The following is a 25,556-nucleotide window of genomic DNA, read 5'->3' as shown; positions in this document are numbered from 1 at the left end:
ATGTGGTTRAATGGTGATCTTCCTAGGTGGAGAACAGCCCACAGTGCTCTTAAACCTTGGAAGAGGGGAGGAAAATCACAAAGACAGTATCCAGATTAAAATATCATGATCACTGCCTCAGTTTTCTACAAGGTGAAGGAAAGTGTGTTTCATTCCTGCCTGGGTGGTGATGCTGTAGTACAGGAACTATGACAGTGGCAGGAAGGTCCACCTGACAGARGAACCACGGAAACTGGGCAAACTCCTTGTTGTAGCTGTTTGGTTGTTTGTAGATGGGTGCTGCAGTAAATGTATTCAACAGTCACTTCTAGTTTCCAGTATTGTGAGGTAATTGGATGCAGTAAGGTAAGAGTAATGCAATATAAGTCCTCTAAAATTTCAGTATGATATTTTCAAAAGTCTTAGTCTTCATTTAGGTTGGGCCTTAATTTGATGATGCAGAATGTGCCTTGTGGGCTGGGAAGCATCTTCAGTTGCTACTGGTGCCAGAAGGAAATAAAATATTCAGAAACACTGAGCATCTTGTCACAGTTGACCTGAAAAGAGAGAAAGTGCAAGCATGAGCAGGAGGCTGATGGCAGGAATGTCATGATGTGACCAGGAAGGTATTTAGATTACATTTGGGCTACTGGGATGCAAGATTTTTGACAACAGGAGAGTGAATGAGCTGTGAACAAGTACTCTGTGCTTGTTCTCAGGTAGCCCCAGATAACATGCTACAAAATTATATTTGAAAACTATTGGGGTTTGTGTTTTGTTTTGTTTTCCACAGGGAGAAGCAGTACGTTTAGCTCGGCAGCTGCCCTTACATTTGTCAAAAGAAGATGTTCAAAACACAATTTACAGGATGAAGCAACAGCTTGGAAAGGAAAATAAAGGCTGTGTTCACGGTCGTCCTTTTTTTCATCACTTAGCAGATATTCCAGAAGTTAACAAGCACAAATCCAAGGAAATTATCCAGTAAATGGAACATTTTGTTTGGACTGTATTTCTCTTCCTTAATTTTGATCGTTACTTACTGTATAATTTCAACATGTTTGTGCAAAGCTTTTGTATGATAACTTTGTCATTGTAAGTTAGCCTTCTAGGAGATTTTCCAGTTTAAATCCRAGTGCTACTTGAAAACTCGTACTATATAGAACAAAACCATCACTATTTTTCCATGATTTATTAAATTTATTAAAGAAATATCTGAAACTGATTTGCTCATTCTCTTATTGCTGCAGATTTGAAAAATAGCAGTGTATCAAAGTATTTTAGATGCTAAAAGGTTAGAAGTTGCTTTCAGTGAAGCCTGGCGCTCTCTGTAGCCCAAAGGGCATAAGATGTTGAACAAAGGACATAGGATGTTAACTTTTTAAGGAATACCTGCGACGTGAGTATTTACTCTGTGCAATTACTGTAGATGCATTTTCATGGTGCAGCATTCCTGCTTGGAAGGGGTTTGCTCATGTAAAACAAATTTTAAAGTCCTACTGCCCCTTCTCCAAAGAACTTTTCTGTGACTCAGACCATTGAGAACTTTGGCTTATGAAAGTGCATTTCTGAGAATTACAGTGCTCTCTGTTCAAAGCTGGCCCAGGCCTTGAGAAGATGTGAGTCACGGGGCACCAGGTTAGCATTGCCATGGGCAGAACTGCAAGTGCTTTCTTTCTGAGGCTTTTCTGCTGTTTGTTTCATTCTGTTTCTAAAAAYATATTGGCATTACTTGCATAAAAGTAACTGTCAAAAAGACCAGGCTAATTTTTTGAAAGRGTTGTAGATATTTTGTCTTCAGAAATATGATATAAAGCAGGTCTAATTCTGTTATTTTTAGGCTTTTGGTGTTAATTCCAAGATTATTCAGCCTTGATAGCAATAGTTAAAGTATGAAAGTTTCTAGGTTTTTTTGGGGGGGGGGTCTCTTTTGTACCTAGCACTTCAAAGACTGCATTAACAATTGTCTTGCAAGAAATTTGTGGTGCATTCATTTAATTTTGCAGATGGAGAGTTACCAGATGTAGCTTTTATTTTCTCTGAGTGTGGTGTATCATATCTAAAATTCTGAAGAGTATAAATGCGGAAATGTTAAATCTTTTGTTAATGGCTTCGAATTAAGCACACATTGTTGCAGATGATTTGGAGGACTTATTTAAAGTAAATATACAATTTCAAGCTCAATTATCATTCATAGTTTGACCAAACATAGTGAAATATTAGTTCTGTGAATTTGATACAGTGTTACTTCATAATTGCAATGCTTTTTTGCAGTAAATTTGATATAGAACAGTTGCTAAAGGAAAGCTGCTGAATAGTGTGACCAAACATTTTATGGAAAACATCTGGTGAATTAGTTCAGGATGTACACTGTAGAAGAACAGAGTCTTTTGCACAAAATGAGAAGGAAGCTAACTCCACATGTATATGTTTTGTGGACATGAGAAGAGGTTCAACAATTATAAGTTAATTGTGTAAGCTAATAGGAGTGGTGATTACAATGTCATTGTGAAATATTTACAGAGGAAGTGGATGAGAATTATTGTTGTAGAATCTCAAATGAACGGTTTACACCTGTTAAAGTTATGTTTAGAACAGCTGTTTCTTTTATTATCTGTAAACAGATGCAGAAAGTAATGGAATGTTTTAAAGCAATATGTTAATCCTGTCTTCCACTACTGAACATTCTCACAATATCATGATTAAATATGAATTGTAATGCTGCTGTCGGCTCTAGATACAGAATTCCTAGTTACTTTTTTTTTATTCATTTGTGTATCTGAAGCTCTGAATGTTTAGCTGAAGTTATTGTAGTCTTTCATTGATGATTCATAATTACTTTTGCCTATCAGTAATTTTATTGGGCTGAATTGCTCCGTCAGAGCAACTCCAAACTTGGGTTTGTTCAAAGCATTCCTCTGTATTTATAATTTTGCTTTAAAATAGCAAGAGACAAACTGAAGACTCAGACCAACAAACACTGYTTGTACAAACTCCATGTGTGGTTGGTTGGCCCTCCATGTAAAGCTTGACCAGAACGTGTCCTATTAGGTCCAGTMAGATGGTGTAAAGCTTATTTTACTATATCACAGATTTTCCAAATGTCTTATGGCAAATATATTATGCTATTAAGGTAATGAAATACGTTTGAGAGCCTCTTGGAAAAAATACCTTAAAACTACAACTGCGATACCTCACGTAGCTAGGGAAAGGTATTTCATAATACTTAAGAATGAATTCAGGCCTTACTTGGCCTGAAGCTTCTTAGAAACCTGTAAGTGTTGAAGGGCCATGACAGTTTATCTTGAACAGAAAATCTGTTAATTAAAAAATGATGGTATCTGTAAATTTCTTTAAAAACATGTAACATTTCAATGAAATAATATGCAATTGAAGAGCATTACTAACTCAGCACCCAAAGAATGGAAGCACAGAAGATTAATCCTGTAAAACTTGTTTGGCAGATTAGTTTTCAGGAAATGTAGAAACCAATGAATATGGCAGCTGTGTTATTAAAATACTGTATTCAAGCCTAGGCCAAACTGTTCATTCATGCATGGAGTAACTCAGCATTAATTGAATCATTACATTTTTAGATATTTCTGATCATCAGCAGTTTGTGATTCAACACTTTAAATGCTTGTTAGATTAAAAACATTAGATTAAAAAGATTCACAAGGAGCAAGCATTTTGACAGAGGAGCACTATTTACACATGATACAGCATTTACACATGATAGTCCATTTGTCAGATCATTGCAATAATAAAATTGTAGTGGTAGAGATAAGGTTCTTTCCTCTTCAAAAAGTCTGTACAGCTTATTTTTGGAGGTATTTGTATGATGGTATGTCAGGTAAAGTTATATAATATATAATAATAATAAACTGTGTCTTTCCTTGTTAGCCTGGTGCTGTTTTAAAGGTAAGTACTTATTTTCTCAGTAACAAARGGGGAGGAAAAAAACTCACAGTCATCAGGTAAGATTAAAATAGCATTCTGTTATGCCACTTCCAGAGCATATAAATAAATAATCTTTTGTAGTTAATTTGACCTTATSTCATGTAAAGCAGTTGTTGGAGGGCAAATTGTTTCAGCTGGAAAGACCTGCTTCTCGGTAGAGTTCTTGGCAAACTTTGGGCCAGARCAGGTTAGTAATAAATATTTCTAAGCAGAGCTGGGCTTCTGCTGTACTTCACTTAAAAGGGGCAGTTTGACTTGTTTAGTCAGTTGAAATTCCGGATGGTTTAGGGTTGTGTAATTTAGAACAAGAACCCTGTTAAGTACTTCCCAAGTAGCAAGAAGAAGGAAGTACTTCCCTTTTCCCTCGTGCCTATTCTGTGCATGTGATGGTAAGTGCTAAAGTTATAGCAAACTTGAGGGGAAAAACGAGAGTAGAAACTATGTATTTCTATTGAAAAATTAATTTTGAAGATGAATATGAAACTTTGTTTTTTGAATCTATTTCCCTGAGCTTACACTGCCATTTAGTGGAGCCTTAACTGTGATGCCTTTTCTTGATCTCTGTGCAATTAAAAATGCTGTCAGCTTTGTTAGGAAGCATGGGTTTGCAGTTCCAGTTTGAGCCTACTTCTGCAAGAAGTAAATATGATTCAGTGTTAGGGATATAATAACAGACCATTAAGCTGATACTGTCCTTTTAAAGCATTAATATTTTACACTAGATGTAAGCTACTGTAGGATTTCAAAATGCTTTACAGTGTACAAACCACTTACAGGTTATAGAAATGGAAGAAACTAGGAGATGTGCCAAGCTGGATGCACAGCCGCTGTGTGGGGAACCAAACCTTGGCACCTCAGCTGCCCTGGTAGATTTTTGATGCAAGGAGCATGAAGTTGAAGTTATCACTCATGAAGTTGTCAAAACTGCGTCATTGCTGACTTCATACTAATCTGAGTCATCAAAAATGATGGATTTTGTTGGTATCATTCTGTGTCCTGTTTCTTATAAGTTTTTGGCTATATAGCAAGCATGTTGTACTAAGTCTTTAAATTGTGGAAAGTACAGAAAGTTTCAAGCACAATTGCATTTTTTAACATGATTTCATATTCTGTATGTATGCAAAATTAATGAGACAAAAACGAAGTCTTTTCAAAAAATATAGTGGCATAGTAAGGGTTTTAACAGTTCTTTTTGGTTGTCAGTGTAGGTCTTTTAACTATAGCTCAGAAATCTGGAGCAAGTATTTTGGCATAGCGTAGTTTGTTGTAAGGAAGATTTAATAGCTTGTTATGTCCTATTTCTATAAACAGAAGTCATTTAGAGTTCAACAGATATATTTAGAACCAGCATTTGTGCTTCTAGTTACAGGCTTAATAAAGTAGTCTTTGCAAAGTTTAATAAACAAGGAGGGAATCTACCAGTTCAAGTTTACATCATAACTAACTGTCTTTTAAGAGACTTTGACAACATTTGTTAAAGTTAACCATAACTTTAGGAATGCACCTTGTTATTTAAAAKATTTGTCAATGGAGTGATAATAAATATGAATGCTGCATGCATTCATGAGTGGTTTTAGGAGAGTTTTTTGATTACTGTTCTGTGAAAATTACTAAATTATGAAACAATGCGTGGTCCTGCAGACCTTATCCTGGCAAAATCCCTAATCTCCATTCAGATTTTCTCTCTATGAAGGAGGCCCAATGAAATGGGAGGCTGAAAGGTCTGGAGAGTTCTTTGTGCTGTTTGGAATCAAAGTACTAGTAGGAGAATATAGTCAGTGATTTGTAATCTCATTTGCGAGTTCTGGATAGTTCTGGATTTTTCTGGATAAATGTGTATTACGCATACACAYGGTATGTGTAATACCTGAAAGACATATGCTATAAGATCATCTGTATGAACATGTTCATCTATTAATCTCTACTAATCATAGCAATAAAGCTGCTGCTTAGAAGAGAGCAGATATAAGCAATGTTGTTGTATATTTGCTCTTCTACAAATTCTCTGTTGAGAAAAAAATATAATTTCAAGGGCTACACTGGTGTGGGGTCAAATAATTTCTTCTATATCATTCTTAGTGTAGATTTTAGCAAACATTTGGGAGATAATGGAATATTTTGAGTTAAAAGTATTTTATATGTTAACTTTTCCTATGTGTTGAAGAAATAACTGTCCTCATTTCTCCTTTATTAAGTGGCTCTCCTTCCAGCATCACAAAAGTTTCTTGATCATGTGATAACCTGATCTAACTGAAGAAATATCTTGCAAGTTTTGCTTTGTAAATAACTAGAAGTTTAATTTTATGTGATCATATATTAGCAGGAGTGTTTTTCAAAGTTTTCCAGGCTTGATTTTTGCTTGTTTCACTAACCRTCAGAGAAACTCTAACTTAACGCTGCATTTCTTCAAATGCCATTAGTGAGGAAGGAAGACTTAAATATACTTTTCCCACATTGCTTATGTAGATTATAAAAATGTTACTTAACAGTGTTCATTGCTGTTCATTTAGTAGTCTGAATTATTAAGTTGCATGCACAAGCACGAGTAATATTATAGTCATTTGTCCCATGATTAAACTGGCACATTCAAAAGTAGATATGGCCACATAACTGGCCAATGGCAAATCTGGAAACAGATCTGGAAAACTGATAGTGTTTCCCCACTTTAACTACATTAGAAGTCCAGCAATTTAAAGAAATAGTCATGATGTGGTGGTACAAAATGACATATATGTGCAACACAAAAAAATTCCTGTTTTCAATTTGTGTTCTTCAGTCACTCCACAGGCCATGTAAAACATCACTGAGAAAGTGCTATATCTGCATATACAAGTGTTTCTATTGATACATTATTTTTCTAAGATTTTGCTGAGTAAAGCTCTTTCCATACATAAGCATTTTGGCCATCTGCAACTGCTTGTCAGTGAGCCTGATTTGAGAACACTGCTCGTAATTGTAACCGCAGGAATGTGTGACCAGCTCGCAGCCAGCTGTGCATGCCCTGACTTTTCCCAGGTGTTAAGATACATGGCCACTTTTGTTCACTTTAATCAATGGGGCAAAATAAGTTCCTTGTTTTTTGGTTTTTTTTTTTTTTCCCCCACCTTGCATTAAACACACAAACTGCTGTTCACTTTTTATTTGTTTGCTAAGACAACCTTGCAAGCAACTGGATGAAGCTGTCAATGATTATAAATGCATGGCACAGTGTTCAGTATCAGTGTGAGAGAACATGTTTAGAGAAAACCCCAAAAGATCTACAGTGTGCTGTTGTCTTCCCCTAAGAGTAGGTAATGAGCATCTTCAGTTGTCTGTTGAGGAGCTGCTGATAGATATTTTGATTTAAATGTCTTTGCATTCAAGAGTGGCTTCTGCATTCCCAGTTATTYTCCAATGGAAAGAGATGCACTCCCACTGCTAAGTGTGTGTTGTCACTGAGGCATGTGTTGTAGGCTGAGGCTTCACCGTTTGAAAAACTGTACTGTAGTATCGTAGYATGCAGGGATAGCTATTCAAAATAAATTTTAATTACAAGTGAGAATCTTTATAATACAATCTGTATGGAAGAGACTAGAAATTAAATTGTAACAGTGGAAAAGATGAGAAAGTGCTTARTGATGGCTGTAGTTGAAGTGTTTAGATGTAGCAGTGTGCTCTGTGCAGGCTGCACAAGCAGAGTGGTGGCGGGAGCAGAATAAAGATGACAGCAGAGCCTTCGCACAGGGTGGCGTTTCATGAAGAAATGCTGCTCTCTTATTCGGTAGGTAACACATTAGGCAGGTAACCTTGTGCATAGTAGCAAGGCCGTTGGTGTGGGATGTGCATGCCTTGGTCCTTAAAAGGCAATAGAGCTGTGTCATCTCCAGTTGCTACTATCGGCTCTTATTGCTGAAATGTTGCCCYGAACTCTAAGCAGCAACTACGGGTGAGAATTAACTTTGTAACTTGAAAAGGGCAAAAGGCAGCTCTTTACATCATCCTTTATCTCTGAAAGCAACCTGCCTCTTCCAATCTTTCTAGTGCCCTTTCTAGTCAAGATAATTAACATCTAACTAACGTTATACTAAAAAAAAAGAGAGCACTAGTTCACTTGGGTTTGTTTTTCTTAGTGTGATTTTGAGAATGTGTACACATTATGTAAAAGTACTAAATTTTACAGACTTTCAGTGGCCATACACTTTTGGGTTTGGTCAGCTTTAAATGCCATAAGGACACACGGATCCTAAGCCAGAGAAGAGGAGCACTGGTTTGATGCTGAGACCTGCTCTCCATAAGCTTGGAGCAASAAGTGTTCTCTCTTAAAGCTGCAATGTTAAGGAATGTTCTTACATAATGAGAATAAGTTGTGAGGTAATTTAAGAGTRTTTCTGAAGTTAAGGTACAGGTGTGTGAATCTTCTTTAGTATGAAGAAAATCACAGTCTTCCTCAGAGCATGTAGGAAAGCCAAGAGYAAGACCTGAGATAACATTTAACTTTAAAAATTGCTCACAGTAGTGACTTGTAAGTTTTGTAAGATTCTTATTGTATAATTCYTGGCATCTCCTGTGAGGATTAATGTTCAGAAAGCTGCATAAACACTGACCTGTTTTAACCTGTATTTTCTGGTCGTCCAAGCAGATTTTCTCATTAGTGTAAATCACAAAGCTCCTGCAGTACCATTGTCCATATGATACTCAGTATCTTCTCTATTTATCTTCTCTAATTTACTAGAGCAGGAAACTCTCTTTTCTTGTATAGCCTTTGACRGTTTGGTTAAAATTGCTCTAATTCACTGCAGCTTTTGGTCTTATTTGTCTTCTGCTGCATTTTCATCAGAGACTTAAGGCTAACTAATCCATTTAGTAGTGGAATTGAAACTGCAAGTAACAATGTGAAGTCTTTTCTTCCACTTTGGCTACATACAAAGACAGTGACCAGCACTGCTGGAGAACCTTGCTGCAGAAGGCTGATGTAAATTAAAGGACCTGAGCATTGGTGGTTGTTAAGATTCCCATAGGGCCCTTTATAAATATAAGATGTTAACCCCCATGGTCTGGCCAGCTTCCCAACTGGGTAATTACATTCTTCCTACCTAAATTCCCCCTGCAATTTCAATTAGATGTGGTGATATTTTTCACTTCCTCTCCTGGGTCATCCACTCCAGCAGTTGTCACGGCTCATCCCAGAGGCGCTTGCTTGCAGTGACTGCTGGAGCGAGCTGTACGTATAGTTCGTAAAGCCTTTCAAGGTCCTTTTGGATTAAATTTAATGTAATTTACTGTGTAATTTATTTGTTTTATTTATTTATGTACTTTTAATATGCTATTTAAAGCATACAGGGTTAAGCTAAGCTGCAGAAAGCGTGCATTTGTATATATATGTATGCATATATACTGTCTCAGTTGGCCCCGTAACAGCTCAGGACACTAACGACTATTTACTACATTGTAAATCTCATTAAATAATTTCATTGATTGCTTACTAATTGGAAATGGTTTATGAATTTTACGAACTATTTGTGAATTTTAATAAACCCCGTAAGCAAACAGATATGGAATTAATACTCTTCATTTGTTATCAAACAAATAAGCGAAGCTCTGCATATGCCAAATAAACTGATGTTTCAAATAGAGCATCCTGGAAATAGAGGATTTGTTTGAAAGTGTATGTAATAAATAYAGTATAAAGTGATGCTAAGGAAAACTTCTGTACATTACTTAGTTTTAGGGAAATCTTTCTACACAGTAATCTGCATGAACTTCTCCCATTTTTCCCCCCTGTCCACCAGGAGGAGCATGAGATGACTCTGCCTGATCTGTTATATATGGGAGGCCGTTATGCTTCACTTAGTGTTAAGCTTCAGGAGTTGCTTAGGCCAAATGTTTCTATTCTAAAATATTCGTATTTTGGCAACAAGTGGAAACCCAAGAACACTACTCTGTCCCCAGATGTCCTGGTCTGCTACTAGGCTGATTGAGATATTTCAACGTGGTGCARTCAGGTGAGCTTCTCCACAGGATGCAGGGAAAATGGAAGGTCTCCTAGCTCTCCTGTAGTTCAGGATAGCTAGAAATAGATATCTAGTTCCAAATCTGAAAATCAGTATACGATCCTATGTGAGTATGTATGGGTTCCTTCCCTCCCCCTCTGCGAGTGCTCATCTGTACTTGCAAGGTTTTTGGTAGTGTTTCAGTGAAAAACTGCACTGCTACAAGCAATTTGAAGGAAATCTTTAAATCGAGGACTGGGGGCAGGGGGAGAGATGAATTCAATTGGTTTGAAAATTATTTGACAGCAAGTTTAGCTTCTTTTGCTGTACCGCTTCTTACTAACTGCATGACCAGATATTAGCTTGACTGACACCTGTTCAATTCGATTCAGTGAAGGTTTAATGAATTATTAATTAGTTTATGTGTAAGTAAATGTAAATAGTTTTATTAGAACTGCTCAAGGCTGTCTTAGGCTGTGGAGACAGCAAATATTCTAAAAATTCAAATATCTGAAGATTTTTGATTGTTTTATTTGCCTGAGATTTTCCAAATGGGCACCCTCTTCATGTTTCCAAGACAAAGTTAAAATCTCTGGATCCTTTCATACTRCAAAATAAATATATATATTTTAACATRCRTATTTTATATGGATTAATCCTGTGGCAACATTTCTTTTACCAAGTTTTCACATAAAAGCTCCATGACAGAACAACCTGATAGAGGATTGATTTATAYGGAAGATGATTTGTAGGTAGATTCTGTGGGACTATAGCTTGTCTTTTTTTGTATCTGTCCGATCTCTCCAGCTTTTCTTGTTTTGTATGACTTCATACCTGATATYGTGGTATAATTTTTCAGTGCCTCCTTTTCTATTAGCATAAATATATAGTGTTTCCTAAATAAGAATCAAAAAGGATATGTATTAAACTTAAACCATGTTTAGAATACTTTAAATCTGAGTTTCTTTTCTCTTGGCAAGTTGTCTCTGATGTGTGAGTTTTTKGGGGGTTAAGTTTTCTTTTTTAATTATTTTTTCCTCCTTTTTTTCTCCCTCTTCTAATTACCCTTCTTCATTTTCACACTAATCAAAACAAGATAGACTCTTTCAAAACATCTAAAAGGCGTTCCTTGCAGCCCAAACCTCCTTGTGTGCATGAGAGCTTGTGGATGCACGAGTAACTTCTTATTGCCACGCAGTGGRAGGAAAGCATGACTATATCTGTATTTATAGTAAAATGGAGCTGAACTCTTGAGGAACACATGCTCTAACCTACACTGGAATCAGTAGTCCCAGAGCGACTGGCTGAAGCCTGGAAAAGGTTAATGATCTSAGAGGAGGAGGTGAGGGCTAGATGAATGGCGAACAACTGGGGAGCTGGCTCGGAAGCACGTGCTGTTGGATTTGAACGCTGACTGATGTGTTTGGAAGAGGCCCTGGCCATCACCACGAGCTGCCCGATGGACACCGGAGCTGTGGATGTTGCGGCAGGGCCAGCACTCCAAGTGCCTCTGAGCCAGGATGTCCTCTGCCCCCACGGCTCCTCCAGCTCTCGGCTAGCCARGGGAGTGATGGCACCAGCCTGGGGCTTCCCACTGCCAGCCTGGAGCCAGCTTCCAATGTGGAAGCAGCCTGTGACTGGCCAGTGTCACCCATGTAGGCCGCATTTGCCCCTAAACGAAGCTGTAGATGTATGGAATCCTCTTGCATGTAACAGCCTTCCACATCTCCAGATGGAGAGTGCACCTGAAGGGAATTGCTAATTCACAGAAACTGTAATTTGGGGCTCTGGTTTTTATATTAATTTTATGTCTTATTTTCTATTGCTTTTTGGAATCCTTGGGCAGTAAAACCCTGCTCTTRTGAAATCACTCCTGACTTAATGATCCTGAGTGAATCTTGTGCAGTTTTGTCATCTTGTTCAAAAGCTCATATAGCGTTTTTGTCTTTTTTGTTTTTCTTTTCTCTCTATTTTCCTTAGTTGTTAACACAGTGATCTAGTTTTGGCTTAAATTTTTTTGGGAAAAAAGTGCTTAAACAAGTAGGTAAAGTGTCTTTAAAGGAGTCCTTTCTACAAAACCCTTCAGACACCTCATTAGCATGTTTTATTTTATCTCACTTTGTAGGTGTGGGGGAAATAGTACTGAGTCACTGAAATGTTCCCTCACGTTCTGTGCTACAAAAAGGGTTAGTATGATCTTAAGTTTCTGTAAAATGTGGTTTTAGACTTTGACCTTAACTGAGTGATTTATCTTCTTGTTTTCTTCTCAAAACCCATGTTTTGAATCATGCAGTCTTTAACCCTTGTTCTGTGGTGGTTAGAGAAAATTTTCATTATTTCTTAGATTGTTTTTTTTTCATCCTCTATATATCTGCTGTCTAAAAAGATTTCATCAGTCCTATGGCGACGAAGACAGCCCTCAAAAGTTTCAGACTCTTCTAACTATATTAAGACTAGCTATCAAATAACAAGGACAGTATTAAAGCCCTGTTCCTTCAAGGCTCCAACAGTCCCTGCCGCTTCCCTAGGAACTACAGCTGTCCACTGCTTTTCAGGTACTGCTTTTTGGAATTACATGAATGTATGGATCTCCTTTGCTTGCTGCTGCACAATTTTGGAAAGGATTGGCAAAGATCTCCTATTCTCATGCTTTAAATACAAGCACTTTTCTACCAGATAATCTGTGGGCAATCGTCTGAGGAATGAAGGATGCCTTTTTATYCTGTAATACATATAAATATGTATATACATTCAAAGTGCATTTTCTGTACCTCTGCAGTTATTTGTCTTCCCCTCCCCGACTGATTCRGACATTTCAAGTGCAGTTAAGTCTGTACTATGTTTGTAAAGCAACAAGGAGGATAAACACTACACAGTCACACTTAAAGGAACACTCTTATTCCAAAAACATGTGCAGTATCTAGTCTTATCTAAGCATATCTTTTTGTCATGGTACTTTGAATGGAAGACAGTGTGATAAATTAGGAGAAATTTTCTAGATCATAGCTAATAATTGATGATTGGAATAAAATCTTGGTGTAGTCACATTCATATGTTTTTTTCTTATGATCATATTTGTTCCTCAAATAACCATTTTTTTGAGTGTGTGTGTGTGTGTGTGTGTGTCGGCCATGATTTCAGCATCTTTGTCAAGCTTTAGCCAACTTTAACCCCATAAGTTTTCAATGATGGCAGTTCTTTGCATCATATTATTGCTCTAAAATAACTGAATTCGTATTATTGCTCTAAAATAACTAAATATCTTTCAGGTTTGTTTTGTGCTTCTAGCTTGCAAATGATGCCACTTCTTCAACATCATTTGAGCCTAATTCAAACTCCTAGAAAAATGAGCTGAGGAGTAGGATCAGTAGCAAACTGTGATCTTCATTGRTAAGAGTACTTCTGATCGAAAGGAACATCTAAGAGAAGGTGGAACATGTGGAGAAGGTCAACAGAGGAGTCGCTTCAGAGCTTCAGGAAAACAGAAGGAAACAGTGGAAGTCTGTATAAGGATTTCATTAAATCACAGAAGACTGGACTGAGGCAGGAAAGTAATTTGGCAAGCGCATTTGGGATTCCCTGTTGAGAAGGTAGATTTCAGTTGACCCTGAAAGGACATTGAAACAGTCTTAATGAAAAGTATGGCATGAATGTATTTAATTAGATGTAAAGTTAAGGTAATGATGGATAATAACTAAATACTTTGCAAACAGGTGCAGAACTTCTTTTTTTTCCTTCTTTGCCTGGCGAGTTGCCACTGTCATGTGATAGCTTAATGTCTCAACTAGAACTGCAGCTGGAAAGGCAATGGTGTTGAATGATCTTCATCATCCTTTCTGTGCTGGTAAAATGGCTATGTCCAWGTAAAATAATAACAAAATGAAAACATCAGAGAGACTTTGCACAAAATTTCACAGAGAAGTATGATTTTTTTTTTTTCTTGTTATTAAACTTCCATTGTGGAAGCCCTTTGTACAAGCCTTAATCTGGGGCAGCTAGGCACTGTTGCTGTATTTGGGCTAATATTAAAAACTGGCCTCCCCTCTCCAGGTACATTTCTTGATCTGACTTAGGCTATGCTAAAGATGCCTGGAAAAACATTCAGTTTGGGTGTGATCATGAATCTGAATTAGCTTCTTGTTTTTGCTGCCTTGTATCCAAACCATCTAGTTTTGTGCATTTAACTGTACACAACTGCATCTGTGTATCTTATCAAAGTTTGTGCAGCAGTTTAACATTCCKAGTGCCAGGATGGCAACAAGCAAGCAGAAGCATCACTAATTAACTCATGGGATTATTGTTTTTAATTCAATATAGAATGTATAATCTTGAACAGGACCAATTGATTTAAATATATAAGCAGAGAAAATTCTTAATAGTGAATATTACTTCTAGTCTTGGATTTTTGGATTGGGAAATGTGCTTATTTTCCAGTACACTGAAAGTACCAGTACTATACATAAAATGTATTYGGGCTTTCCAAGAATGTTTTTAGTTTCCCAGCTGTTTTAAATTGTTGGTTCGGCACATAACATGAATATTTCAAATATAAATGCCTTCTTTTTAACACAGTATATTTTGTTGCCTTGTTTCTGAGCTGTATTTCAGCTTGAATAGTACAATCTCTATACCGAGAAAGCAGGATGCCACAATGGACAGTATTGACCAATTATCCAGATATGTAGAAAATCTTGAAGAGAAAATTGTCCAGAATCTTACATTAATAACAGATATAATTTATTACCTTGGAAAATCCATTCTGTATTTTAAATTGGATTACTGTTGGATTCAGAAGTATGAAAACCACTGCTGAAGTGTATCAGATTATTCATGGCCCATAGGGGAACTTGGTGCTACGGAAAAGCAGGTGTCTTATTTCACTAGGAACACTTTCCATTACAGAAGCAGGATTCAAAGTGACAAATGGATGCCTTCAGAATTCAGAGAATCTCCACTTCCTGCTACTTTACAACCTTTCTCCTCAAAATATTGGCAAGATTAGGCCAAACTTCGTTTACTTGAATTTTGCAACTCGTGTAGCAAAACCACAATTTCTTTCAAATTTTATGTTGGTAGATGGCAGTTTTTTGGAGAAGGCTGTAAAATAATCTTTTTTTTTTTTTTTTCCCTGCCCCATCACTTCTTTGTTAATGAATAGGCTCAAGTAGTAAAACCATCAAGTTTCAAGTTAACCAGATTCAGATAATTTCTGTAGCTCTCCAGCTCAGAGATGTTTTCACTCCTTCCCAAATACTCTCTTTTGAACATCCCACAGTATCTCAAGATCTACAATAACCTCTGTTTTTCTCAGGGCTGYTTACCTGTTTGAATTACCAGGGGCAGGAACTCTTCTTTGTATCCGTACTGGGCAACGTGAAGACCACAGGCAAAGCAGCAGATTATAGCCAAAAAGTAAAACACAGTAGAATCACAGAATGGTTAAGGTTGGAAATGACCCCTAGAGATAGATCTTCTAGTCCAACCCCACTGCTTAAGCAAGGGCATCTGGAGCATATGGCATAGGGTGGCATTCAGGTGGGTTTTGAAGACCTCCAGAGATGGAGACTCCACAACCTCCCTGTGGAACCTGTTCCAGGGCTCTGTCACCCTCACAGAAGTTCTTCCTCACRTGCAGATGGAGAAAGGTAGATTGTGCCTGTCCATGTGGAATGGTAGGCTGAGAATGGCAGGGATTAATAAAGAGTGTGTGCAGGTCATGGTGGGAGTCAATGAAGAAGATGGTGGCTGTATAAAAATAATGTTTTATCACATGCCTCTATTTGCGTATGTCTAAAGGAAAATGTACTCCTTGTTTTTTCCAGAGAGTTACCTATAAGCACATATTTATCTTTGGTTTAGTAACTCTGTTTAGTAGTTTAGTTCTGTTTAGTCTGTTCAGTCTAGTAACCCCAGTTTTGTTAAGTGGAGATTATGTAGCTTTTTTATGGTTACAGATAGAAAGTGAAGTAAAATGTCTGATGATGGTAAAGGTTATTGAGACAAACAGAGCCAAGCTCAACAGGTGGTTTCCCTGAATGAGGACTATCCGATTTGTTTTTCTATTAGCATTATGTCCCATTTGTATGGTTGGGTGGGAACAGCTCCAGAAGTGAAATCTTTATGCTCTGGATTAAGAAAAGGGGGAAAGGTTATTCTTGAAATGGTTCCCTTGAGCTTAACTGCTTCTATTTCAATTTTTCAGTTTCATGCTGGCTTCAATATGTTTAGCACTTCTCAACAGGTGAAATGCCCAAAAGGACTTCAAAAGACAATGTTTTCAATCATTTCATGTTTTTGAATAGCAGTTTTGCTCCTTGAGTTTGCAAGAAATGACCCAGAAATGTTACAGTCACTGGGAGCAAGGAAATGGTTGTCAAAATATCAAGTTGACTTTTTTATTATGTAGTTATTTCTCCTTTGCTGTCCATTGACAGCAGTAAATTATCTTATGCCCAACAGGAAAAACAGGTGTAGCTTTAAGCCAGAAAAAAAACCATTGTGTGTTTGAATCTGTTGATTAAAAAYATAGACTTTTTTGGTCTGGATTTGCAAAAGAGTTTGGTTTTAAATGGAGCTTTAGTGATTACCTAGTAGGGTTGACTTCAAGGTTAAGTCATCTGCTTGGGAGTCTTGTGCTGTCAAGGTCTGAATATCACCAAGGATGGACATTCCTCAGTCTCTGGCAGCATTTTCTTATTTTTATTTTGCTGGAGTTCTGTTGGTTTTTTTTTTCTTTCCGTTTGATGTCACAGCAGTATGTGACCRTTGCCTCTTGTCCTTTTGAAGTGCACAACTGAAGATCCTGGCTCCAGCTTCTTTCTAACACCCTCCTGRCAGCTACTTGAGGGTAGTAACTAGATTCCCCTTATCATTCTCTCCTTCAGGTAAAATAAAMCCAGACCAAATCCTGCTCCTGCATATGTAGATAGGGCTTATATGTACAAAGTTGTCTTCAATTAACACATTCCTAATCAGCTTCTCCCTACCTGTGAGACGGAGAACTTCTCCAGAACCTGTGTCCAATGTCCTGTAGAAATCTCTCAGATTGTGTGTGCCCTGCTGGGTCGTCCTTCCAGCAGATACTGGGATAGATCAAGTCTCCATATTATACTGTTAGGAAGCTTCTAGATCTTTAAAAAAAGCTTCTCAGCTCTTCATCAGGTGTTCACCACCATGTCTCCCTTGCTGGCTTCCCTCCTAYACGGGCTGCCCTCTTCTCCAAGTCCCTATGCCCTTCGCTAGCATGCTACTTTTTCCAAAGTTTAATAACTTCACGCAAGCTAAATGCATATTAATGCACTCAAGACCAGCCTTATCACTTTCTCAGCCTCTTYTTCCTCAGAAAGCCTGCATCCATCTTAACTAATATAGTTTTCTATCCTTTTCGTAAGTGTAAAGGTCTTGGGCAGAATCTAATATGGATAACTTAAATTGTGGTGCAAGAAAGCTTTGGGGTTATGGTGTTTGGCCTAAATTACTGGCGAAGGTGTTGGTAAATCCTCGCTTGTGATGCGCAGTAATACTGCCAAGAAACAACTGGCTTCTGAATCAGAATTAGGGTCCGTGGGAGCGGATCTCGAAAAGTCTTGCAAAGACTTCATGACCAAAACCGAATAATCAAATTTTGTTCTAACTAAGCTCTTTCGTCAAAAGAAATTTGTGGAACCAATTTCTGGTTTTCTTCCAGTTAAAGATCTGAAGTTCTCAGAACTAGATGCAAAATGAAGGAAAAGGTCACTGCAGATCTCATCACCGAACCTGAAGAGAAGTTCATGAGTTGTCATCATCTGCATTTCTGCAGTGCCAATATACGTATAGTAGAATCCTTATTATTTCGTCACACTCCAGGTTTAGCCAGTGCATCCATCAAAGGGAATGGTTCTGGATAATTTAGCAATGCATGCATATATATTAATTGCAGCAGTTTAGTGCTGAATCAACTGTACAATCACACTTACCTATTGCTTTCTTTTCCAAGGGGTTACTGCTACAGCTACTTGCTTTCAAATTAGTTAGAAATAGTTAAGAGTGAATAGAGCTGCACTTCATCCCTGTTTTAGGTCAGAAGTTGGCCCATAGTCCTAACCTCTTCCTTTGGATCTCATCAGGACCTTTAAAAGCAAAATGAGATGAGAACTGGGGGCTTTAGTCTTTTCCAGATCTCGTTATTATCTGATTCTGTAGTTACAGGAATGCACTTCATTCAGTTCAAAGGAGAGTTACCATCTTGCTGCTTGCAGGGGGAGTTTACATAGAAAAGCAGATGCAGCAGCATTAGTTGATTTACCAAGTGGCTCCTTGCCATGTGGCTTCTTATTAAATCAGAGGATATGTATCCTTGATGCTAAGAGGCATGCTATTTCTCGAGGTGACATTTAAGATGAAGCTAAAGTGCAAGCCCCTGGTATGGCTGGGATAATTAAATTGGGTAACTGCAGTTCTCTGTGATATTTTTGCTAAATTTTGGAGGTATGGTGCTTTTTGAACCAAATTTGACATGTAGCATTTCTACATCGTGCCTTCCATAACCTGTTATTTCCCAACTTTAGTCGCTAAATTTGTGATGGATGCTTTGGCATTTGGTTGTTAAGTTTGTCTTGCCCTTTGTATTATAATATCCTGTTTTACCTTGCTGCAGCTTTAACAAATAGGTAACTGCCTGAGTTTTCCAATCTTAGTCTCAAGATGATTTCTCTTTTTAAGACATTTAGCCAAAAGAGCTCGTTTTCTTCCAAGAATGAGTCAGTTAAGTAAACTTGCTGGTTTAAAAAAAGAAATTAAAAAAAAAAAAAAACCTCAAAAAGCTAACCTAACATACAGAATCAGGGGCAAATATTTAATATTATGAATGCGAATGGCCTTTTGCTGTTCCTTTTGAACATGCCAGAGCAGCATGAAGAGCAGGAGGCGAGACGCAGTGTAAGCCCCTGTGCACAAGCAGGGATAGGGCACGGAGACCAATTCAAGGTCCAAAGGGGAGCCCTAAGAGAGGAGGAGGAAAAGGATATGGTGTCAATGCAGAATTTGGCTATTGAGATGCCCGCGAAGAACTTGCATATGCCACTGAAGTCTCTAGGACTTGAGCCTTGGAAATACCAGTGGGTAAGGACTTATCTTACTATCTTATCTAACTGAATGATTAGGCCTCTTGCATCTCTGATTCMTTGTCAGTAAATACACAGATTATGAGCCATTCCAGGGCTAAAACCAGCAAACTAGAAGCACAATGCACCCTCCGTTGATATGTAGAGTCAGCGCTAAGAACATATGAATCAGTGGGGTCCTGTAATAATGCYGAGATTAGGCAAAATCTAAAGGATTCCTCAAGAAGGAATGCTATAGTGACTGCAGCAGAGGCATTTAGGAACTGCAACGCCCACTCCCCACCCCAGTCTGGGGTTTCTTCGCTTCTGCTGTTGTCTGAACGTCCCGGACCAAGGGAAGGTCCAACTGCTTGAGCGCAGAGGAGGTTTCAGATGAATTTCCCCCTCAGTTTCAGGGGAATTTGCTATACTTAAAGGCCCAGGTTGTGCACACGAACATCCAATAGTACTGTGCTGCTCATTTGAACTGTCTGATGCCTGAATGTCACAAGTTCAAAGTCAAAGGGTAAAATGTTGGCATCTTTTAAAGTCAGTGGAAGTTTTGCCGTTGACTTAAACCAACCTAGGATTTCTCCCTTGSTTCTGTGATCTCTCTTTTCAGAGAAGCAGCAACTTTGATTTCTTGACAGTTCTATTTCATATTGTATTTTAGTATCCTAAGTATTTCTGAAATACGTTTTGTTTACTCTAAATGTGCTTGGTGGGAAATTATGTTGAATATATATTTAAGTGYCCCAGAGATCTGCTATGTTGAACTACATTGGAAGAAATTGCATACCTGGACAGAGCTTTAACAGAATGCAGCATAGTTCCAAAAGATCCACCAATTCTTTTAAAAAGTTTGGATTTTTTAAAATTCTGAATGTCACTCAAGCAGTAGCTTATGTCCTTACATGAAAATAAAATAGTAGAAGACTCAATACAAAATATTTCCCATCCTGACAGAAAAAAATACAGAAGGGAAAAGGAAAAGAAAATCAAATATGTTTCAAATTTTCCTTTGTGCAAAAAGATTATAAAATTTAAAAGTGTTCTCTGGGATATAACATGCTAAAATCTGGATGTTTTAACAGTGATTGTGTTGCCTTAACAAGTGTCTATTTTGTCAGTCAGATTTTAAATGCAAAAAGAAATGGACTTTATAGTAAAAAGATGTTTAATTTTGATTAACAGTTTCTCATTATAAGGAAAACATACAGAATTCATGTGGAAATCACGCTTACYATGTTTACTCAAAGACTGCACTTGGCCACAAATTTTTAAATATAAGAAAATGCATTTAATAACCATCTTTTATGGTATCATCATTATTTATGGATATAACATTCAAAGTATGTAAAATCAGTTGTGGATCAAAATGACCATAAAAACAATGTCCCAAAGAACCTTATAAACATGTCAACACCCATCATTTATCCACAGATGGCTCATATCAATGTAAAAAACATATAAAATGTACTATAATTCTCAACATATGGTTTACTTCATTGCATTGTTCATTATTTTACCTACATATTACTTGTGTTAAAACCCAGGAAGTCGTGTTATGAAGAGAAGGTTATTTATTAAACAAAAGTAGAGGTTAACTTCAGTCTTTTCTTTCATGAACATATACCAACAGTGATTAAAAAATAAACATTTATTTACAAAATATTGAGGCATACATATTACACAAGTCAGTTATATCAAAATTTTTTTTAACGATATCTGTGGCAATCAACTATTTGCATTGGTTTATCATAGTGCAAACGGTAATGTTGCAAAGGCAGATTATAATGTGGGATTATAATTTCAATGTTAGACTTCTTGTCTGCCTTTTGATTCACTATATCTAGAAAACTGTTCACTTTAATTGAAAAAAAAAACTATTTTTTTGTGAAAGTTGAGTAGTATTATACCTGAGGAGAGGGCAAATTCGTTATTATTCTAAATTCTTTCAATTAGATAACTACCTTTATATTTACTCAGCCTGCTTACATAGCACCATTGCCATTGATTACTAACATACTAATGAAATAAAAAAAAAAAAAAAAAAGGAATGGAAACACACAGAATACACTATACCATCCCCAATTTCAGGATTTGTCCATTTATGTGGAATTTCATTTTATACRTTTCAAAATTCTACACTATATATTCAAGTGTTGAAGGACAATTCTGGTGGGATTGTGTAGTGGTGTATATGTTACCAGTGTTTATTTTTCTGTAAGTACCGTATTAAATGAAGCTGTGGAGAAATAGTTAAAAAGCCCACTCCCCCCTCATCCAGGTGCAAGGAGCTTACTTTCTGCATACCAACATATGTTGAAACCTGCATATAATTTTTTGTCTGAATCACTGAATATTGATTCCCTCACCATGTAAGAAATGCATTTGTCATATCTGGTGATTTTGATTGTAGTTTTTCTTTTTCAACGGCTGAAAGCCAACCATTAGGTACCTATATTGTCTTTAAGTTCACATTCATTCGCTTGTGTTGTCCTAAATCTGTTCTGTATCATACAGCGGGTTGGATGTCAGCACTTGGATGTCATATGTGATTTCCCAGTTTCAAAGACTGATGAGGGGCTATAACTTTTTTTGGTAGCTTCCATGATTTATGAAGTATTGGAGCTAACGAAGATCTCATGAGCACCCGCAGCGATCCACTACCATAGCTGGTATCTTTCCATATATGATTTGTTCTTTTCCATTGAAATATAGCATGTTTATTGGGGACATCTTGGTAGGTGTGCAGCAGGGACCTGCTGAACCTCTCGGGTTTGCTTGGTGCACCAGGTGAGTGTGTGGATATTTTTGTAAAAATACAAATTCACATTCGCCAGAGCAGTAATTGGCTTTGTATCTTTTCGGTGCTATAATCCAGTCCCATCCAAATGCTTCAAAATCCACTGTCAGCGGGTAGCGACAACATCGGGATTCTGTCGAGTGTTCATCGCAGTCAAGGCCAAAATCTCTGCGGGATCTTTTCGGTGTGTCGGTAACTCTGACTTCTAAAAATGGGTTCTGTGAGGAGAGGAAATGGAATTGGAAATATTATGGAAGTAGCTACGAGTCAGGTCAGTAAAGAGCATGCAAATAGATAATAGCTCACATATAGATTGTACCAAATTCATATYCTCAAATGATGATTGTAAATCTTTCTCAAGTTCTGCTCCTCAGACAATTTTTTGTTCTTCAAATTTTTTGCTGCCTTAGATATTTTCTTAAGGATTATTCCTCTTCCTCATGCTGAGGACTGGAATCTTACCTACTGTTCCTCTCTAAGGAGTTGTAATTTTTTCCTGTAACCCTCAGTGCCAGCCAACATCACTTCTGCTAACTGTTAAAAGACATTTTCAATAATTTAGAGGACGCTATATTTTTTATTGTTTTCTTTTTTCTTTAATTACAATTAATTTACAAAATTTACACTTAATTTACCAAAAGAGTTTAGTGCAGGTTTGAGGGAGACTGCTTTTCCAGCCAAGGAAAGGAGGAGAGAAATTGGTCTGTAATTGCTAACTGCTCTGAAGGATTGATATGGTAGCATAAAAAGAAGTTTTGCCTGTTAATAGAGGCTCCTCTGGCCTCACAGCTTTCACCTCTGCTATAGAGAACTGACTCATTGCACAGAATTTGCATGGGCCTCTAATGCGTTGGCTGCTTACAGAGCATAGTGGCCAGGAACCTACTCTTGGGAAGTCCTGGAGGCACATGCTTTGCACTGAAGGTGCGTTTGCGCAGTTACCGACTGCGAAAAGAAAGGACTCACAGCCTCGATGGTCATGAGCTCGAGAACCTTGTTGATGTTTCCTCCTTTCCAGATTGATATCGATGTGGTGCGTGTACTTGGCGCAAAGCTGACCTAACCAGGCTTGTGTTTCTGTGGCCAGGACCTGCATGACGCTACTCCTYGAGGATGAATAGCCCAGCTAATAGCACAGCTAATCTCCCTTCCATGTTGGCCACTGTTAGGGCCACAGCTCCTCCAGCACTGGCGCTACCAAAACACCCTGATGCTCGAGGGATGGCCAGGAATACACCTGCACCTCTGTCCCCTTGAGTTGTTCTTACAAGTGATACCTACAGGGAAACCGTGGGCTGTCAACACGTTTGAAAACACAGTGTTGAATACTCAGACAGGTRGAGGTAGTAAAGACATCCCCTATCGTAACTCTTAGCTGACCTGTTTCAGCTGTAGAAGATTCATTTCTATCATTGAGATAGAATTTAAGATAGCACAGTGCTTAATTTCGTTAAGTTCTTTTAAGTGTATTATACTGCTAAGAAACTAAGCATTACACAGATGCATGAACAGCATCATCTACTGCAAGATATTTTGTTCAAGAGCAGAAATTTCTAGGTTGAAATTGTTTCAGTAATGTAGGCTCAGAAATTTTTACAGGTTGGAGATGACTCGTGGTCTGGGGAAACAAGGAAAACATTGGAGTTTAACTGGTGCACTTCAGATTTAGTTTGTTCATTCATACTTACAAAGTGAAACCTGATAGCTTTTCTATGCTCTAAAGCAAGATCTTTCTCARTATACCTACCACTGATTGCATGTAGCAGACTTTCTCTATTCAAGCACTTCTAGTAGATGGAGCAATACATTCTATCTATAATTTAAGATAGATTCTGAAAAACATTTGTTCTCTCATAGAAAATTCTCATTTTGTTAATATGTGCATGTGGGTTTAAGGAAAACTCTCTCATGGTTTGTCATGCTTTGCCATGTGAAGCTTTGTCTRCAGTATTTGAAGCAACTCAGGTTGAGATGACGAGTAAAAGGACCTAATGACTCTGTTTTTAAATTTTATACAAAGTAACTTCTTATGAAGCAATATTTATTTTTTTTAAGCTCTAGAATCTGAATTTAATGTCGCTTCAGCAGTACCATCCATCTGTAGCAAATAAAGCATTTTCCAGTTAATGCCTCTCAACATCTCTCTCAAGTAAGGCAACCGTCTCAGTTTTTCATGTATGGAACTGCGGATGTAGGAATGTTATGCAATTTTGACATGATTAGAGAGCAAAGAATCGAATGGATTGATTTTAAAGAACTTTCATCTTCCACTCCCTCAATAATGCTTCCATTTGTTCCCTAAAACACAACTTAAACGCTTTCCAATAAAATGCAAGATGTTGAAATGGGATTTGTCTAAATAAACTTACCAATCCATCTTCACCTGGTCCTGGGAAAGTTACGGCAAGATCTTGTCCATTCTCATCAAAAGCTTTTATTTCGATGCCCAAATTGGATTCAGGCTGTTTGAGCCAATTTTGCAGCACTGTCTTCACATCGATACTCTGCCAAATACCAGTGCCTGGGTTCATGTCAAGTTTCAAAGATCGAATTCCAGTATATCTTGTACCGTCTTTCATGGGTTTAATAAGTCTCAGGATCTGCACAAACACTGTTGTAGGTTTTTGGACTTGCCTCAAGTATATCCACAATTGGGCTTTTACTACTTTGTTATATTGTATCTTAGAGCTAAACTTAAAGAAGCAACATTTTGGTTTTCCCTCCATTTGTACAAGAAAATCAGCTATAAATGAATGGAAAGAACAAATTACTGAACAGAAAGAAATACGCATATATAACCCCTTTTTTTCTTTTTTTTTTTCTTTTTTTTTTTGAGACTATGGAAGACATCATATAAAACGGTATAAACAGAATTATCAGTGCAAAAGTGGACATAGCGTAGTTCATTTTCTGAGTTTTACGTTCTACAGAAAAATTTAATGGCTGTCAAAAAACTCATTATGCTCTCAAATGAAAAATAACCTAATATGGTAAGGAATCCATGGCCTTTTTGTAAACAGGCTAAAATGAGATTTGGTTAAACACCTTCTAAGTAAATCTAGCAATTTAACTCCATTAAACTCTACCCATTTAGAAGCGTGCACAGACTGAAATTCAAGCATGATAGGGAATCACAGAAAGGAAGAAGCTGCGGAGGACGCAGCCCTCAGCGTTCCCAGGGCTTTGTCAGCTAGTCAGGCTAACAGACCAGGTGAGGAAGCTGCAAAAAATAAAATAAAATAAAATCTCTTCCCCAAACAAAGATTACCTGGAGGGAGAGCGCAGCCTCTGCCACTACAGAGTGACTACCACCAAACCATTTCTGATATCTACCTCCTGAAAACCTCTCCAAAACATGCAGAAGGGCACCTTGACATCACACACACAATGGTTAAGGTTAGAAGCGACTTCTAGAGATCATCTAGTCATTTAGTCCATCTTCTGTGTAATTCTAATTTAGGAGATACTATTAGTTTGCTTAACGTCATACAGAGGCAGCTGTGGGCAAGCAATTTGCATGAATGAACATCAATTTCTTTTCTCAGTGGGGAAAAAGTATAGTATAATTAGTATAGTATAATTAGTGTTGCTCTAAGGATCATCTTTTCCTTGCCTTTTTACCAATATGAGAGGGAAGTTACGTGCAGTGCAACATTCTTGTTTCCTGTAGCCTGTGATGCAGCTGTCTCACCTGCTCATGAAAATACTTTTCCAAGCTAGTATAAAAGGAGTAATTCTAATCTTAAGTGGTGCAGAACT

The 25,556-nt window shown here is 37.5% G+C and overlaps 2 protein-coding genes across 3 annotated transcripts in view; one reads left to right on the top strand and one right to left on the bottom strand.

Moving 5' to 3' along the window:
* Nucleotides 1–1,636, top strand: part of PMS1 (PMS1 homolog 1, mismatch repair system component) — a 42,171-nt gene extending 40,535 nt beyond the window's left edge. For both annotated transcript variants that reach the window (XM_026048676.1, XM_026048668.1), the window contains exon 13: nucleotides 773–1,636. In XM_026048676.1, the coding sequence (XP_025904461.1) occupies nucleotides 773–964 (192 nt within the window). In that variant the 3' untranslated portion in view covers nucleotides 965–1,636. The remainder of the gene's footprint in view (nucleotides 1–772) is intronic.
* Nucleotides 1,637–21,398: 19,762 nt separating this feature from the next.
* The window catches only part of MSTN (myostatin), a 5,806-nt gene continuing 1,648 nt past the window's right edge, over nucleotides 21,399–25,556 (bottom strand). The window contains exons 2-3 of the mRNA XM_026048602.1: nucleotides 24,167–24,540; nucleotides 21,399–22,015 (exon numbers count right to left, since the gene is read on the bottom strand). Of these exons, the coding sequence (XP_025904387.1) occupies nucleotides 21,635–22,015; nucleotides 24,167–24,540 (755 nt within the window). The 3' untranslated portion in view covers nucleotides 21,399–21,634. The remainder of the gene's footprint in view (nucleotides 22,016–24,166; nucleotides 24,541–25,556) is intronic.

This window comes from Nothoprocta perdicaria, unplaced genomic scaffold (assembly GCF_003342845.1).
Source record: "Nothoprocta perdicaria isolate Ctin4 unplaced genomic scaffold, notPer1 scaffold_11, whole genome shotgun sequence".
NCBI lineage: Eukaryota > Metazoa > Chordata > Aves > Tinamiformes > Tinamidae > Nothoprocta > Nothoprocta perdicaria.
The sequence above is the reverse complement of the archived record's forward strand: the minus strand, read 5'-3'. Positions and strand labels throughout refer to the sequence as shown.